This window comes from Chrysoperla carnea, chromosome 4 (assembly GCF_905475395.1).
Source record: "Chrysoperla carnea chromosome 4, inChrCarn1.1, whole genome shotgun sequence".
In the NCBI taxonomy this organism is placed as follows: domain Eukaryota; kingdom Metazoa; phylum Arthropoda; class Insecta; order Neuroptera; family Chrysopidae; genus Chrysoperla; species Chrysoperla carnea.
The window spans coordinates 59444767-59464640 of record NC_058340.1 but is presented as its reverse complement, the minus strand read 5'-3'; the positions used below and the strand labels follow the sequence as shown (position 1 = coordinate 59464640).

Below are 19874 nucleotides of genomic sequence, written 5' to 3'. Positions count from 1 at the left end.
TCTCACTAAGTGACGAACTTACCAAATATAAAACAGGATAAAAAAATGACACAATCGTCTTATATTTGCATTTTATTGAAAATTAGATTTTTATTTACAGAAAAAAACAAATAAGTTTATAAATATACAAAAATCATGTAGATGTAGCAGCCAGCAGTGCAATTCTAAACTAAAGTGCATGAATAATTTTTTTATTAAAGTATCTTTTAAGTATCTTTTAAATGATTATAAATAATCGATTTTACTTACTCTAATATCAAATTGAAACTTACAAAATCAATAATTTATTAAAAAAAAAAATTAATTAATAATGAGGCGTGGTTATTATGTGCATTAAATTATTTTTATTAAATACAGGAAAATTACGAATTATTTTCTTTTAAACTCAAAGAGAAGAGTAAGTTTTAGCGAAATATTAATTAATGATTTTCGTATTTTGTTCACAGCTCTAAAAATGTTTATGATCGTTCCAATTTCATAATCAAGTTGTAATTGATTTTCGGATTGTCTATTGTCAGCAACGGCTGCCAATCCAACCTTAACAAATATAAGATTTTCACACTCTTCGATCATAATTAATTCCGGAACGATTATAAGCGTGTCTAGATCGCTGTGAGATATTTAAAATACAGCTAGAGCAACTAATGATTTTTTAATTTTAGTGAGAGAATACTATTTGACTTGAGTCGGTTTACAAATATTTACCGATCGAATCTATTTTCGTTTAGTGTATTTTAAATGCATTATTGGCAGTTTTCGGTTTATCATATTTATTGGCAGTTCATATTTCTTTCCTTTTATTCTGAGATAATATTTCTAGGCAAATTTATAAAAACTATGATACTGGTTAATTTCTTATTCAAATTACTTAATTTTTTTTTCTATTGTGCATTTTATATCTACAATATAAATAACAAATTGTCCAAAAAGAATTCGATTAGTAAAAGTTTTAACATTCAATTCAATTTACAAAGTTTATAGAGATCTTTCAAAAATAGTTAACAGCATTCTATTAAGCTGAGTAAAATCTTATTTTAGTTAATTGTTATATGTTTTGAACTTGAAAGCCCTGTTTTATTTACACAAAAGAGTTATAAATGGTGTTGCGATTCATTTATGTCACAGATTGTCGTTTAATGAAAATTTCAACACCTATGATCTTAGTGTAAATATATAATTTTTTTAACACAAAGTAACAGTTTTTTATTTAAATTGGTTATTATGGGAGTAAACTTTATATGTATGTTATTGCACTTGGTAAATTATAAAAAATCCTTCTAAATACGTTCATTACTTCTTGCACGGTGTCGATCTTGCGCTACGGATATACTGCATAAACTTCTAGATCGTTCAAATAATGATGGGTCGGTATAAATTGGTTCACTTGGATCCTCAAATGCTCCAATGCCTGGAGTTGCAGTTTGATCAGATTGACCAAAATCACATACACGAGGTAAGCCACTAAAAATATACAAGATTAATTTGTGTAAGGATAATCCTTTTTCGATTTTATATCTATGCACCTACCTGGCTGAGAAAGGTTTTTGAGAACCTCCTCCAAAATAGGATAAAATATTAGAACGTTGAGATTGTGAGTTCGATTGTGGATAAGCATGACTTGAATTTATTGATGGTGATAAACGATCAACTGCTAAATTTTTACTTATGACGGACCAGTAACGTCTGAAACAATGGTATTAGTTAAATCCTGTTAGATACGAGTTATTAATGTGTGCATTTCATTATACCTGTAAACCCATCCTGCGGCGATAGTTAGACCCAACAATAGTATTATTAATATCAATATCGCACTGATAAATGCATGATATTCTCCATTTGACAGACAAACTGTTTCTGGTAAAGCTATTACTTTTCTGGCTTCCATTTGCAATTCCTCTCTTGAATCAAAAACTTCAATCATTTCTCTAACATGTTCTGGAAATTCTGATTGATCAGACTCAACATTTGTCTCAAAATTATCTTCATCTGTATCATTTAACTGAGCAATAAAATTGACGGCCGTTGCATTCACAACAACTGTGGAATTTCCATCCAACATATTGTCTAAATCTGAATCAGTGTCGTTTAGCGATCGACGTCGTCGCTTTCCAAATGATGGCTCTGAACGCCCGGTGTTACTTGTACAATATGCTGGTTGACATCCATCTCGGCATGTTCTTACTGTAGCTTCGAAAACTAAAAAGTTGGATTCAGGAATTTTGAATGCATTGAATCTTGCCTCCAGTGTATCTCCGTCCCTTAAGCGATCCAACTCTGGGAATACATAAGTATCGACAGGACATCTGCAATTAAAACAAATAATTAAGTAATGAAAGTTAATAAGAATACCGTTTATGCATGTAACTTACCCATATCTATCAATTAACTGTACGGATCTACCAGAATATGGATCTCTAGCTATTACATTTGTGGCGAAGATGTCTGTCAAATAATTGTATCCATCTTGAGCTTCTAATCGGAACGTTAAAGGATCTCCAACGGCAATGGTTGTAGTTGGCCGCCCTTGATATAGAATCATCAATCGTACCTTCGAACTCAATGAATTTTCTGCAGGTAGATACTCAATCGGAATTGGGCTTCCAGACCTAGACATAGGTGAATCCAAATCCCAACTACTCTCAGATCAATTTAATTCAAATCCTTAATAAATCAAACTTTAAATAAATTCTTTAATAATCACACATTATTTGTGCTAGAATTTGTTTAAAGTTATATAATTAGTTAGTTATTAGTAACCAATAGCCTTTCGAATAATTAGTTTGGTTACAGACTAAGTGGATCCATAGTGGATGAGCTGTGTTTTTTTAAATACTACTTAGAGGTTTCTATTACTAATTACTTTTAATTCAATGTTGGCAATGAATTGGTAAAAGGAATGTAACGAAATACTTAGTTAAAAAGCGAAAGTAAACAAAAATATGTTAAAATAAATGTACTTTTGTTAAAAATTAGCAACGAGTTTCTATCTGAAATTTAATACTTGTTATATGAACTTAAAAATCGAAAATAAAATAAATTTCATACCCAGCTCCAATATAACCTGATGTTACGACGGCTTCACCTGGACCACGGAACAAACAAGTTAAATTAAAACGTTTGTCCTTTCCAGTTTGAACGTAATCACTGAATTGTACAACGACTATGTTAGTCATTGTATCCCCATACTAAGAAATAAAAAAATTTTATTAATTTAATAAATAATCATAAAACAGTATTTTAAGTCTTACACGTTGTGTTCCACACTCGGGATATCCTTGGGCTCCACTTATTCTTAAAACATTTACAGTACCACCATTTCCTCTGAAGAAGCAACGATCATAAAATCCATAGGTGTATATTCGTCCGACAAAACCTTCCGGAGTGCGTAATGTGAATGTCATACCATCCTCGTTACACTCTTGGCTTACTAAATTAGTAAAAGTCAGTGTAAATGTGAATAAACAGGAATTGTTTTACTTTGAAATAATATTAGAGTTAGTATGTAAGCTATAAAAATACTTCTTACCATCTAAGCAATCGCCGTCAACCCCATTTCGAGCAGCTGATCTTTCATAGAAATCATAATTTCCCGCCGAATCAAAGAATGCTGGATTGTTAATGTCTAAATCTCTGGTATCTCGGTCGCTTAGTTCACAATTATCTCGATCACCATCGTATGAAGGTGTGACTGGATCGCTAGAATAGTTTTTAAAGTCATTTCAATTCAAGTTCTCTCGAAAACACCGTATAATTTTTTACCGATAATTAAATGACCGACACACGAAATCTCTAGCTTCTGCACATTCACGTTGGCATAACATCAATGATGGGACTGTTGTAAATCGACGAACGAATTGTCTTCGAACTCTCTGATGTGCTCCAATTTGTTTAAAGTTATCTCCGCCTTCGTCACATCGTGTTCCGCCAGCAATGGGACGTTGTGGCCCATAGCCACCGGGTCCAAAACCACCAGGACCACCCGGCCCCGGTCCGTCTTCATATCCTGGCCGGACACCGGGATATTCTATAAGTTTGAATGAATTTAAAAATTGAATGAGTATTTTGAGATGCCTAGATTTTTAGTAATGTATGTTTATGCCAGTTAATGATTGTACTTGCATGGAATGGTTTGAAAAATGCGACAATTATGAATTATTTTTCACGGGTAATATTTTTACTTCGAATACGGAACTCTGATTCTAATATACTACTAAATAAGAAGCAGAACAGTAGGTATTAATTATTTTTATTCTTTCATAAAATGAATTACATTCCCAAAATATAAACTATTACTACAAAATATAAAGAAAATTCCTACTTCATAATAGACAAATTTCATGACAACCATGTATCCAAAAATAAGACTAGACAAGTACAGTCTTCTATAATTAAAAAAAGGAAACTTATTGTTTATTTTAAGTTTTAATGCATGTTTTACCAGGTCCATCATAAACGGGCCGTCCATATCCCCAACGATTTCCACCTGATGGTGGATATCTGTCACCACCAAATCGATCACCTCCTGGATATCGGCCTCGATTGTAACGATCATCATCTGGTGCATATCGATCAGCTAAAATTTATACACACAATTTTGGATATGAATAAAATGTGTACAATTTTGGCGGTTTCATGACAATTTGCTTTTTTTGCATGCTAGAAAATACGCCCAGATATTTAGTAGCTACAGTATGTTGGAAAGTATATTACATGTCAGTAGTAACATATATGATTTCTGTTTGAGACCAAAAATTTAAATTATTTTAAAAATGGCATAAAAAATCGATTAGGCATTTGATGTATAATTATCCACACAGTTAGAGATTATATAGAGTGTCAATAAAATTATGAGGATATTTTCATTTCGAGAATCCCGCAAGACAGATAATGTTCAGTATCCCTGGTAACGGTTCGATGCCTAAAATATTTTTGAAAAGTTTTGGTCTCATGTTTGCTACATTAATTGAAATCGAAAAAATATTAAAGGGCAAATCCTCATATAATGGTTTAAAGAATCTTTTGTCTAAACATTTCGCTTAAATTAAGAAACATTATGTTTATACCTGGATATCTATCTACTGGGTAACGATCATAATCATATGGTGGTCGGCCGCCTGCAACGGGATATCTGCTACCAGTTGCTAAAGGAAAACAAACGTTTATACAAATAAATAACCTTTAAAATAAATGTGATTACCTGGATAACGACCAATGTCATTGGGTGGAAGTCTGTCATCATAAGGTGGACGTCCGCCTACAGGATATTTAGGGGGATATTCGGGTGGGCCACGACTAGGGTATCTATCCGCTGGTGAAGTTGGATATCTATCAACTGGTGCTGGTGGGTATCTATCAACTGGTGCTGGAGGATATCTATCCGCTGGTGCTGGAGGGTATCTATCAGCTGGTGCTGGAGGATACCTATCTACTGGCGCAGGTGGATATCTATCTACTGGAGCTGGGGGATATCTGTCACCTGGTGGGTATCTGCCGCCTGCTCCTCCAGAAGGTGGATAATTTGGTGCTGGATATCGATTTTCATATAAAGGATACCTCCCAGGAGAAATTGGGGGATACCTTCCTCCTCCACCACCTGATGGTGGATATCTATCACCACCTCCTGATGGGGGATATGGACCTCCAGCTGTTGGAGGGTAACGCCCACCGGGTGGATAACGACCACCTCCTACGGGATATCGATCACCATCTGGAGCTGGAGGATATCTATCACCTGGGGGATATCTAAAAAATAATATGAAAAGTATGATTATTAAAGAATATTGTTAGTCATTGATTAAAATAGCAACAATACTAACCGTGGTCCTACTGGATATTTAGTTCCTGGAGGATATCTATCATAAGGATCGCCGCCATTTCCTGCTGGATACCAATTGGGATATCTTGACGGATATCGATCTGGAAATCGATCAGGTCCTATTGGTGGCCTTGTTCTATCATCGTAAGGATCTCTTCCACCACCAACACCACCTCCACCTCCTACATTATAAGAAAAATATTTTGTTTTTTTGTTAATTGTGAGAATTATCTCTAAATGATGTTCGTATGTTTACGAATATAAATGCCGAATTCATTTAGAGTAATTGGATATAATAATTAATTTTTAAGCTTGATGTTAAAATGTTAAAATTCGTTTATACCTGCTGGATATGTAGGCCTTGTATTATCAGGACTAACTGGATCGGGTCTGCCAGAAGCCGTGTTACCTTCACCATCTATTCCCATGACAAGATGATCTAAAAAATTATATTGCTAATACTACCACATACATAAACGCGCCATAGAAGCGTTATTACTAATTGTTAGTTAAAAAATAATTTTATTCTAAAATATTTTTCCGTTGTTCGAAAATTGTATAGGCAACGATTTTTATTAAAAGCGGCTTATTATTTGTGAATGATTATTTTTAATTGCATTAAATGATATTAATTTGATATTATTTTCGTTTTTTATTTTAGTATGAGGCTTGTACAGAAAGATTACTAAGAGTTCTGCCTTTATTGAATATACCTAATGTTCAGAATTGCACTGCATTATTTTACGTAGTAAAGAACGAGTTAATTACGTTGTGCTTTCTAGCTCAAAACCAAAAAAAAAAAAAAAAAAAAAAAAATGGATGCCACTGAATTATTTTGTGTGGAGTTGGATAAAGTGTGTGGAAATGGATAAAGTCTGGAGTTGGAAACGTGGCAGCAACAGTTACTCTGAGGGTTATATTATCAAATAGATATATTTATGCCTCATTAGTAAATTTAATTAATAATTACATATCTCATTAGTAAATTAGTTTGAGACACATACGTAAAATATTGTTGTAAAAGTCTGAAACACCCTGTATAGAGTTCTGAGATTGTAGTGTCAACTTAAGAGATTTTTAAGAACGTTGTAAGCAACAATTTATCTAAAACGTATAGTCGGGGCTGGGCACCTCTGTTTAGAGTCAAAATGAACTTAAGTCAGAAATGGATTTTTAGGTCTATGCAATAAGTAGACGAAACAGTTTTTCGATACGGGTAGAATGGTCTTAATTTCACTTGAGGAAAAGTAAATATTTGGAAAAACTCTCAAAAAATCTTTCATTTGTCTTCTTGTCTTACTTTGGGCTTATTTTAGGTCTCCACTACTGCTGTTCCGCTGTGATATTTGAATTGCAATGACATTACGTCTCTCGAATAATGTAGTACTAAAACAATGTTCATGATATTGTAATACACCGAATATTGGAAAATTAACAACTGTTTGTGAAAATCGAAAATATTATCAAATTTGCTTTAGTTATTGAAATATGCTAATTAGTGATTAATTTTGCTTTTTGCAATTTTTCTTGATTTTTCCTTAACTGTAACTAAATTATTGAAATACCTTCATTTCTAAATAACTTACGCATTAAATTTTCATAATAATCATAATCGGCATCGTAAATAATACGCATTCCATCTCTCTGATTAAATCGGCTCAATCGACATGTTCGATATCGATCACTGTAAACCGCAGATCTACATTGGAAACTTGTTTGCCGTAAACATTCATCCAAACATTCACTTAATGAACGTCCGGTGATTTCTGAATGAAATTCACCAGATAATCGACTATTTCGGTATCTTTGAAAGGCTGTATCAGGACGTCGTCCATTTGATCCAAATAGATGTGATGTTACTGAATTATCTGGATACTCACTGCCACGGGCTGTAATGTACAAACGTAAGGAATTGTCGGGGTATTCAAATCCACTTGCTGTAAGAAGTTTTAGGAGAGAAAAGAGGAAATGATAGATATAAATTATGTAGTTCAATCAAAATTAAATTTGCTATGTTTAAGCAAAATTGAAAGACTGGAAGCTGGATGGAAGTAGTACAAATTACTCCATGAAATGAAGTTATATAGCTTGCAAGAAATTTAATTAAGGTTAGAAGAATAAAAGCAGGTGTATGTATAATTTAATTCAAGACTTACGATTGTCTAGACAAACAAGATCATAAAAGTTATTCGTTGGACTGCTGCTAATACCCAAATCATCTTTCTGAGACACCGAATCTTCTTCTGAAATCACACATTGCTTTGTCATATCATCGAACTCAATCGAACGACAAAAATATCTGAAAACATTGAATAATTTTGAAAATGTGTCAAATGGTTACACCTTTTATTTTGTTTCTTACTTTTCTGCTCGAATGCACATTGCTTGGCATTCTTCTAGCGTCATATTAGTAAACAAGTCTACTTCAAATGGTCCTCCCAATCGTTTATTTTCTTCTTTTATAAAAACAGCCAAACCGTCGCATCTACGTTCAGCTGGAAAATAATAATATTTTGATTAATTTTAGTTCCTTACAGAAAAAGGAAAAAACAAACCATTTAAGCAAGTATTTTCCAAATAATCTGAATTTGGATCATCTTCTAGTAACTCAGGGTGAGTACGCCTTGTAAATCGACTTAGAGAACAAATTCGCATCGCTGCGTCATATGATGCTGAGCGACAAACAAAACTAAATTCATTCAAACAACGATCTTCGCATTCACTTCGATTTGCTGCTGTCATTTCTTTAATGTCCGGAGCAGGTAGCTTCAACTTCTTCCTAGGATGTCGTTCGAAGATATACCTTCGCATTGGACATTCGCGTTCTGGTCTATTAGCTAGATAATAAAAATTTGAATGTTATGATTTGCACTTGGGAAACATTGTCACTAAATTGGAACGAATTCTTACAAGTAATACAAACTTCAGTGAAATGTACACTATTCGGCACAAGCATTAATTGCCCAATCCCTTCAGGAGCTGCTTGTTCCCTTGTTAAATAACAAGTAGATTCTTCATATTCTGGCGTCCCACTAAATGATGCTATTCGACTACCTGGTTGAAAATCAAAAGAACTACAAGCTCTTACTATATTGTTCGCCGCTGTTCGATCTCTTAAACATAAATCTTGACATTTTTCTAATACTTGAAATGGTGGCGCTGAGTCTCTTACCTAAAAAAAATTTAAATTTTGTTGTTTAAAATTGCATTTATTTATATTTTTACAGTGGTTTTAAGCTAGAACATTTGTCGATAATAAACCATTTTCTTTCAGAACTTAATCAAAGTTATGCCACACTATAATTGCATTCAGTCGACATAGTCCAAAATGCAGTCAAAAATGAAGTAAATATGTTGTATTCAGCTAAAATATTAATTAAAAGTAAGAAGATGATTACTTACTACATCGTCATCAAATCCTTGTAATTGCTGATTAGGAAGTCTTTCATACATAACACGGCCCATACCTTGATTACATGTTGTTTGAGCTACAACCAAACAAAAATGCATAAAAATTTTTGCTCTATACTCCAAAAACCTTCAAAAAAAATACCTTTGGCCATCATCTTGAGGACAGTCAGCACCGTAATTGCTTGAACCATACTGGTAAATATATATGATATTATTTTCATTTTGAGTACTTGATGGTGTTATAAATTTTGCTATGGCAAGTTACTCATTGGACATGTCTTTTGTCCTCCTAAAACAAGTAGGCATTTTAAAATATTATTGAAATAAAAGGAAAATGAAAAAAAAGTTTAATCATTACTTCCACGAAATGTTTTGGTATAACGTCCTCGAGGATATTTTAATTCATTTAGTAATTAAATTATTTTAAAACTTTTTTTGTTATTTTTGTGGCCAAATACATTTACGCTTCAGTGTATTTGTTAATTACTGTAATTTATAAATTCGACGTAATAGTTTGTTAAATTCGCAGTGATGTAATTATTTAAAGTCTCTTGATTATAAATAAATTTGCATAACACAACACGAAAAAACAAATTTGCACTATAAGTTCAAATAAAAGTTGCGAAACGTTCGAGATACAAAATGATAACTGATTTAAATTATAAATCGATCAATCGAACATGTCCATCAAATGACAATAATTTTATCCCTACCTAAAAAAAATTTAATAAAAGGCATGAAAAGTATAAATCGATTTAATTGTGAGAATTATTTGTGCCGTTATCGGATATATATAAATCAAATAATAATAATTGTGTATTGAATAAACAAAATTCGCAACACATAATTTTATGATTCAATTTTTTAACGATTCTTTTTCGATTATTATCGTTTATTTAGAAAAAGAACAAACAAACAAAAAACCATATTGTTTATTTTATAACGGAATGCAAACCATATACAAAAATATATCTCTCTTTATCTTTTTAAATTAGTTTGCGATTATATATAAAATATAATAATAATAATAATAAAATTATCCGCGAGATACATGCAATACAATTAGATTAATATTTTTTTCTTTTTTTTGTGATATGTGTGCGAGCTTATTAGAGAGAGCAGCACGTCCCGTTTTGTTTGATGTAACAATAGCACGGATGCTATAACTTCCGGTGATCTTTTTACATCGACCGGAACTGACCACCTGCTTCTATTTTACTGTGCTGGGAAAGACAACACCATTGGTATGTATACGTTGACTAGAGTACTATATATACCTATTTTTCATGCATTATTATAATATTGCTAATAATAATCGTAATAATTATATTATTATTATTTCAATTTATTATTTTCGAATTGATTTATAATTCGATTTTAATAATAATGAATGATTATGAATGAATTAATTTTGTATGCATAAAAAGTGTGTCCTAATCCTACCTAATGTAGGTATAGAAAAGCTTTCTAATTATAATAATATTGAAAATTTTGTATTCAAATATTTTATTGGCGGCGTGTGAATCAATTTTGTTCAATTGTATTATTCATGTATCGAATTCTTGTGTTACATTATTTGGCGTGTGAAAGCGACATGCTGTATTCAGGGGCTCAGGGTTGCAGGACAAGTTCATTGAGTATAGAAAGTAAAAACAGTGGATTAGACTGTCTTTTGTTTTCGTCAATCACTTAGACAGCCTGATGCGCAGTACAAAGTACGCAACAACCGATGTAGAGACCCCGTACAGATAGGCGCCTTAAATTCACCCACGGTGTATATATTCTTGGATGAAGCCTATGTTCTAGTCAGCTTAGGAATTATGATTGACCGAGCATTCAAATAAAAGATTATTTTCAATAATTAGCATATTAAAATATAATATTATTTTTGCTTAATAAAAATTAAATTGTAGTATTACTAATACAGAAATTATATTTTTTCTATTAACTATTTTGTAAATTAATAACTAAAAGTATGCTACCCTCCAAAGGCATTAACTACAAAAAAACTATCAGCTTCTAAAAAAAATGTTTCCAACTAAAGAGAGATTAAAACTACTAGATTTAGTAGTAAAACTCCTGAGTTTTTTACACTGTGATCAAGTAATCTTCTCTAAATTAAAATTTTCTCGTCTAATAAAGGGTGCGAATATACACCCATAAAACAAAAGAAAAGCATAAGTTCATAAACTTTTTTTACGAATATCGTATTTCAAAGTGCAGTAGCTTGATAACTTTGTCAAGCACAGAGGGAAAGGCGGATTTAAACAGGTCAAATAGAGAGTGTAATAGAGAATGCGCTCTACTGAGTAGCAAAATGTTAGGGTTTATGCATGCGTTCAGTCCAACTTCTTTTCTACCCGCACTTTACTTGTGTAAACTCAGCTTGTGAAATAATCGCAAGTTTATTCCATCATTACAACAGGTAAGAAGAGAGAGAGAGAGGGCTGTACGGTTTGTTATCAGCGGTGGATTTACTCTAGGGGCAGTCGGGGCTAGTGCCCAGGGCGGTAAATTTTCTAGGTCGGCAAAATTTAGAAAGTGGGAAAATTTTTTTTCGCAATTCAAAAGGTCAGACGTGTTTGCCAGTGAAAAAAATTATTATAATATATTTATGAGTCAAGCTGAGTGCAAAATGTATAACTCTAAGAACAAAAACAAATATTTTTTTATGTCATATCAAAGTTTATTATATATAGTAAATTATTTCCAATATACATTAGATATTTTAATTTTTTTAAATAAGATATCAAAACTACATAACTTTTATTTCAATTATGGGGCGGCATTTTTTCAATGCCCAAGGGCGGCAGAAGTTTAAATCCGGCCCTGTTTGTTATAACACATTCCTTAACTGGAAGTATTTCTTTTTCAGTTTTGATGTTGAGTTTCAGATCATCGTAGGCGCTAGAATAATGCACTTTCGAGTGTGATTGCTTTACTCGGAGCGACGAAGCAATCATTTCGGTACATTGTGAGTTTTGAAACATCAAAGACAGAAATGTAAGAAACAATCGAACAGAAGCCTCAATAATGAAAAAGAAGCAAATTTTTTATTATTTATTTAAAATGATTAAACCAACGAAAGATTGTGCTTCGGGTGGGAACATTGCCATTTTGGTTCGATTGATATTAAATCTCCAGTAAAACTAACGCTGTACCGAAGTCACTGTCTTACTCCTCTGAAATTGAAATATTCATACTCAAATATGGGTTATTCAGAGAAACACGATGGTGACAACTGGAAAAGGAAGACTTAGAGTTAAGAAACGGACTACAGCAAGTGAAATTCACAACTCATAACAAATTTACAACCCATGACAAATTTTTCAGGTGCAGAACCCTATACTCGCACTTTAAACATGCCTAAGAACACTCGCCATTAAATTACCATTCAAAAGAAACAAAAAAAAATCGGTTCATCCGTTTAGGCGCTGCGATACCATAGGAAGGCAGACACATACACATAGCGGTCAAAAAAGCATTTGGTTTTCCTGTACTTCACCGAATTAATAAAGTAGATGATATAGGTATGCATCTGAATCGATATAAATGATATTTGTTAAAGTAAATTTTTAAGCTTTACGTTTTCACGCATTGTTCAAATCATGTTATTATTAGTTAGCAGTGAAAATAAACATGAATTGTGTTTCTTTGACAACTTATGTTTGTAATTTAAAAAATAAGTTTTCCTGATTTTGACTTATAAAATAGAACGAATAATTTAAATATTAAAGAATTTAATTGAATGCAAATAAGGTATTAATAGCATGTATTCAAATGTTAGACATAAGTGTTACTAATTCCATTGTTTGTGTTTAGGAAATGTTTCGTCGTCAATTAATTACTCAAGCATTAAATTATATTAAGAAAAATGATTTGTTAAAGAGAATTGACGCAAATAAATTCCATAGTACATTATCAAAACTTCCAATAATTATTTTGAACAGAAAATTGATTGATCTCAATTCTATTATTACAAATAAGTTCAGTAAATTTATAGATAACCTTGCTGCAAAGACAGAACATGAAACTGAAACCGAAATTAACAGGTATCTATCTAGCTATATACGTATCTATATATACATGTACAATACATATTATATAAGAGCGGGGTGTTATTCTGTCAAGTAAAAAATCTACAGCTTTTTATGGTCGGGAGTTATCTATTTCTCCACAGGAATTATACCGACTAGAATTAAAACCTATGGCGTATATATCCTTTAGGATTTATACAAAATGAAAGATCATGAATTAAACAAAAAATATATTGCTACACCAATATATTAAAAACGGCTCCGAGAAATCTGAAATCTTAGAAACAATTTTATAAAAGCTGGGATTACATACGGTATAAGCTAACTAACCAAATTTTGTCTATTAAATAAATAATACGGGGATACAAAGATATGCATAAATCCTCGTTGTACTTTAGGCTTGTCAGGGTTCATTTTGAAGATAAGACGTGAACTTGAAGTCGGCGCTGATTTGAAATATTTTTACTGGAAGTATCGCAAAATATAAGGATAATTTGGGAAAATTTCGACGTCTTAAAGATTATGATGAGGACTAGAAGACAGCGCCGCCGCGCCGGTCTGAAATACGGCATTATTACGCATAATACGCAAAAGGTTTGGGGTCGTCGGTTATACTTACAAAAAGCTCTATTTCTTTTCTCTTGTTATATTTTATCACTCTATAACTTTTTGTTCTCCCGGTAAGGGTGATGACGTCATTTTTACAGTAATTGTTAATTGTCTAGATAAAATCAATTTTCTTTAACTTTTTTCGTAATCAAACAGTTCGTAACCGCAGCAGTTCAGTAGTTACATTTTGGTCTTGACAATTCTAAACAAAATGAAATCGTGTTTTTTTTTTGCTACTTTAATTTGGCTACAGAGGTTAGATAGTAAGCGGCTGAAATGTCAGCCCAATGTCACTACTTCGACTAATATCACTGAAAGTTGCGATTTTGAGTTATGATGTGAAAACTATTTTATGTACGCTACGTATTTTATACTCAATGAATAAAGTATCCTATATACCCAATTTGTGTATAAACTTGATTTGTGTCATAAATTTTCATTTAAAACATGAAAAGGCAGTTCTTGAAGCAATTTTAGTGGAACAATTATCTTGAACTCATGGAAAATAGTTTTGACACCATACATTAAAAACGTGACGTATTAGAAAAATCTTGGTTAGATTTTCGTGATCAGCAAGTTCAATTTGATAGAAAAAAGATTTCCACGATAGAAAATAGTTTCGATTTCGTACTAATAACAAGTTACAAGAGCATGGATCTGAACTTTCGGTTGCTTCTGTTGAAAAATGTATTGTACCAGTGACATCTTCTTTCCTTTATCGTTAAAATGAGGCCTCTTGTATTAATTCTAATAATGAGGTTTAACCTACTCATTTCAGACATCCATTTATAACAGAGGTAATACAATTTAATTTTTGATGTGGGTGGAGTCGGTTATTTCGTTCTTATCCAAGCGACGACAGTGTGATCAATTTACCGCCCAATTAATTCTGCCGCTGCCTGGATTCAAACTCGCAACCTCCAAGTCAGTAGTCAAACGGCTAAAGATGATTGTGCCTTTACTTGTTGGGTCATCGAGCCGAAGGCCTATTGAAACTGTTTTTATACAACAACATTGCTACTTTTGAAAAGGGACTTGCTACTTTTTTTAAATAAAAAGTAGCAAGTCCCTTTTTGGTTAAATCTCTTTACATTTCAGGTACACTCAATTGTTTGATGATTGTGATATTGACGGTTGGTGGACCAGGAAACATATGACAGATTTAGCTGGTATGGATTTGATACCTCATCCATTAATATGCCAAGCAGCTTTAAGAGCATGTCGGCGTTTGAATGATTATGCATTAGGAATACGATTCATGGAAATGGTGCGATATAAATGTGGCAATCACAAGGAAACATATAAATGGATTAATAATCAAATGAAGATGTTGTTTATGAAGAACTAGGAATGGAGAGTCCTGAAGACTTATGTTACGACGTACCTGAACTATATTTAGATAATTCATATGATCCAATGTATTTTGGTCCACTAGAAGCACCGGAAAAAATTATTAAGAAAGAAGTACCAATCGCAACAAAACCACCACCACCATGTAAAAAAGAGATAGAACTGGAAGATATTTCAAAGAAACCTCCGCCACCATGTATGGTATCAGGTAAAGATGGACCTGAAGAAGAATGCGAGGAAGAAGAAGAAACTTCCAAAAAAAAGCCTAAAAAGTAGAATTTGTGAATTGTTGCTGGCATATTACCTTATATGGATTAATTAAGTAAATTCTAATGTTGTTGTAATTATTGAGTTTAAATTTATTTTCAATCTGACTTTTATAGAGATTATAAAAGTTATATAATTTCCTACAATAAAAATCTCATAGTTAAACCCAACTTAAATTTGTATTCTTTTTGTTATATCATTCATTAGCCTCTAAGCTAGTCTTCAGCGCGGCGTCTTAGCGAATTAACTTCGCTCGCAGTATAGTGTATTGGTTTGTGTTGTACAAGTTTTATAATGAGAGTGAGTTAGAAAATCTGGGTTTCTTGATAAACATCCGTCTTCCGTTATTTTAAGATAAGATTCTAGGTGACCAAATAAGGTCAATTATTTACATATATATTCATATATATATGTAAAATAGACATGCATTTACATATATCTATCTAAAACAATGCTTCCTACTATAATATTGCTTCTCCAAATGAGTACGAATGTTAATTATTACTTTTAAAAGAAATACATATAGTTGAAGATTTGGTGATAAATTTTTGACTACACATTTGATGCAACTAGCCATAATTCACAAATAGTCGAAGAGTTGGTGACAAGGTACTAAGCAATGTGAGTGCTAGGTAAAAATATGATTGATTCATAACAAAATTGAAAAAAAAAATAATTTATTATCAGTTACTTCTAAATATGAAAAATAATTTTTTTTTTGATGAACTCGATTATTCTAATAGAGTGTAAATTACGCAATAAATGTCTAAACCATACCGTATCAGTGATTAGTCTAGCCTACAAGTTCAAATTGGTGAAATATAGAGATAAGGGTCGTAAAAATAGTGTGATAACTCGTATATTTTATTAGTTAGTAATAAAATAAACCTACATATGTGAGAGACTGGAGACATTTGATCCTTCCTTTTGTTTTTCATTTCCTACTCCCTTAATATGTATCACACGTGGAATATGATTGGGTATCAAATGGTGGGGTAGAGGGTATCCCACTCTATATTCTAGAAGTATATAGTACTATTTTCATAATACCATTGGTAATGAGTAGGGATGGCAAAAGATAACTTCAATATCCATATATCGATATTATACAAAAACATGTAAAACATATCTTCTGAAAGAATATATGTATTTTGAAAGATTGATATACAAAGTGCCTTTTTTAAGTTGACATATGCTTGAAACTCGAAAACTAACTTTTATAGATAGATAAAAATGCTTCAAGCGAAAAATGTTGGCTAAGTTGGCGTACATCTTACACAGACCTTAAACTTGACCTAGGTTTTCAAGCTCAATGAAAAGCCCACTCTACTTCATAACTGTATCAACAAAGCGACGGTATCACTCGAACGATGTTTAATATATTTATTGAATACTCTGTACTCTGGAAACAATGAATGGGGATTATCACTTACTATAATCGAATATGAGTAGACACTCATCCAAGTATTCAGTTATGGTGTCCAATTATGTTAATTATTTATTTATTTTTGGTAATTATATGTTTCAATATATTTTTATATTTAATAAAAGAGGGGATAATGACCCACAATAACCCCCACGCATTTATGTCAATGACCCTGATTGATTTTGGTTAATATATGGGGTTATTACTTTTTTGGCAGACGAGAGGTTTTTAATATGCAAATTTTTACGTAAATTAATACACATAATTAATACACTGAAACGAAATCTAAGGGAGATTGGAGTAATTCCGTTACTTTTTGGAAAAAATTTTGTTTTGGAAATATAAAAAATTAATTTTACTTCACAAATATTCCTTACGAAATAAATTTTTTTCTTGACAAAAGGTGGGACATTTTAAAAAATCTTAAAAATTCTTTCACGAACCCTTTTCGGTATTTAAAATAATAACAATTCTCATATGATAAACACTTATCACTTCTGTAGAGTGGTTTGTTAAATCCACGTTAAATTGCCGTAAGTAGACAATATGGACAAATTAAAAGAACGTTACTCCTAGTACAAATTGTAAGTAACAGAAAAGTATCACGTAGGTACTATAATAGCATATCAAAATAAAATTAATTAAACTAATCTAAAAATGAATCATGCATGTACTTAATGTGCTAAAAATAACAAGAATGATCCCCTAAACATTACATGTAATTCGCAAGCAAATAATAGGAGTTGTACATCCACGCTTAACGACTGCTGAACACTCCTCCTTTACAGTTCTGTTATTACCATAAACTTTATGACTTCTTGATATCTTTTTTTTAAGGATACTAGGATAAGGATAAATACTTAAGAAGTTAGTACATGCACATTTATGACCTAATTTTTTGAATATAAAATTGCTTAAGGCTTCAATTTGCAAGTGTTTATATATAAAAAACCGTAATTTATAAAACTTGGTCTTACTAGGTGACAAAAAATATCGAAAGTATTAAAACATTTTCAAGAAGCAATTTTTAGCTGTGGCAGCGTATTTTAAGAGTGTTCATCTCACATCATATTTTTTAACGAAATGAAGTTCTTCATAGAACATTACATTGTAATGTTTTACACTTGAACCGACGCGTACTTGAACCGACGCGTTTATTACTAGACACTTTATACAGTTTACAACTACCTGCACGTGGGCCTTTATTATTGTTAAGATGAAAATTTGAATACCTTAATAATAAGATTTTCATAATAGATAATAAAAAAATTACGGCGAAATCACTCTTGTTTTAGTTAGCGATAAAAATGTAAATTGGTTTTTTGTGTTATTCAATTAATTTTATTACGTTAAAAGCGTGCAAAGGTAGTTAGTAAATTAATGAAAGCTCTTTTTCAAAAAGTTTCTTTGATTTTTGAGGTAAGTAAATGAGTTTTTTTGTTTAAAAAACTATTACAAAATTTTTCAAAGAATAGAAATTCATGCTTCTTTGTCTTGGATTTTATCTTTAGCTCTCCTCAATTTATCAAAAGATATTAGTTGATCACGACCTTTTATTAAAAGAAAATTTAGATTTATTTAAAAAATAACCGCCTCTCAACGGTTTTTTTAATCAATTTTTCTTGTTCATAACTTTAATAAAACTTAAAACAATTTATAGAATTCAAGTTGTAGCAAATTCCACTATATCTTTCTCGTGTAAGCATGTATGAATAACAAACAATATTGCTATCTTTCTCAAACCTCTTTTGGAAACTATAGATTATGGATTATCGAGCATTTGTTTGCGAATATTTTATTTATATAATTAATTTTTTTTTCAAATATCTTACACTTTTTAACACTTTTATTAATCTTTACGGATACCACCCTAATGTATGTGTTAATGTTGATTTGCTCATTCACTAATTAGAAGTAGTAATTTACCCGTACTTATATACTTTTAAGGTAGTATGAGCACCAAGGCAATTTTAGATTTAGGCTTGAAATTATTTATACCTCTATTTCAACTTTGAAGATGAATTTTGTTATAACTTCATTAATGTTGATGACAAATAAGAATACAATTTTTCGATATCTGCCTTGGTTTTCGAAATATCGAAAGATAAATAATTAATAAGTCGGGCACAACGATTTTTTTTTCTTTTTTTTTTTTTTGTAATAATTTAATAGTCTTAACTTTAAATGTTTTTTTTTTTTTTAAATTTCCACCGACTAGTTTTGGAGAAATTGGTGAAAACATCATCCATCTACCGTTTTCCCATAAAACTAATGTTAAATATGCCTACTTTTGAAGTCTCTCCCCTAAAATTTTCAAAATTGATTTAGACTTAGTGCAACTTCATATAAAAAAATCAAGCTTTTTATTTAAAATAGCCTTGGTACTTTTTTTTTTTTTTTTTTAAATATATTTTTATACTGTGTGTTTAACAACTATGGTCATTTACACAGTTTAGATGTATGTATATATAAATATATATATTAATTATACTATATAGGTTAATTTAGAGTTTATTTTGTAATTTTGTAGACTTAAGGAATTTAAATAATTTTCGTAGGTTTTGTTCGTCATTTCCTAGTATTTCTTTGATGTCTGGTGATAGGTCTGGTACTTGTACATCCTTAAGCATTTTGAAGAATTGACAACTTGTTTCTTATGAACGTGCTTTTTTGTTACTTCTCGTATAATAATCTTGAAGGATTGTAAACTAAGCTTAGGTTAATTTTAATTATTTACTATTTTTTAAATATTTTTAATAGGTGGGTATTTGAAAATATTCGTGCAATTTATCAGATTTCATTTCTATAATATTGAAAAATTTTCGTAAACAACACTTTACTTACGAGTTGCCAAATAAGGACTTTTCCAACAAAAAAATAAAAAAAAACTTTTAAAATATCACTAATAGTTGTTCGTCTCATACAGTCAATTAAATAATACTTTCACTATCACAACATA

General features: G+C 31.4%; 1 protein-coding gene and 1 pseudogene across 8 annotated transcripts; one reads left to right on the top strand and one right to left on the bottom strand.

The window, feature by feature from the left end:
* Nucleotides 1-894: 894 nt before the first annotated feature.
* On the bottom strand, nucleotides 895-19845 carry LOC123298622. Of its 8 annotated transcripts, none has more exons than XM_044880702.1 (21): nucleotides 19760-19845; nucleotides 9369-9515; nucleotides 9218-9303; nucleotides 8726-8987; nucleotides 8371-8652; nucleotides 8178-8310; nucleotides 7972-8114; nucleotides 7402-7752; nucleotides 6159-6254; nucleotides 5817-5997; nucleotides 5198-5742; nucleotides 5064-5141; nucleotides 4439-4573; nucleotides 3760-4024; nucleotides 3527-3696; nucleotides 3249-3427; nucleotides 3046-3185; nucleotides 2370-2633; nucleotides 1749-2303; nucleotides 1528-1683; nucleotides 895-1461 (listed from the first exon to the last, which is right to left on the bottom strand). In XM_044880702.1, the coding sequence occupies exons 2-21, from the start codon at nucleotides 9445-9447 to the stop codon at nucleotides 1278-1280; spliced, it is 4284 nt and encodes a 1427-aa protein (XP_044736637.1). In that variant the 5' UTR covers nucleotides 9448-9515; nucleotides 19760-19845; the 3' UTR covers nucleotides 895-1277. The 8 variants fall into 8 exon arrangements, with proteins under 8 accessions (XP_044736637.1, XP_044736639.1, XP_044736638.1 ...); XM_044880704.1 differs by having other exon boundaries at nucleotides 2370-2606; XM_044880703.1 differs by having other exon boundaries at nucleotides 5198-5724.
* Nucleotides 12296-15659, top strand: LOC123298823 (annotated as a pseudogene).
* Nucleotides 19846-19874: the final 29 nt, after the last annotated feature.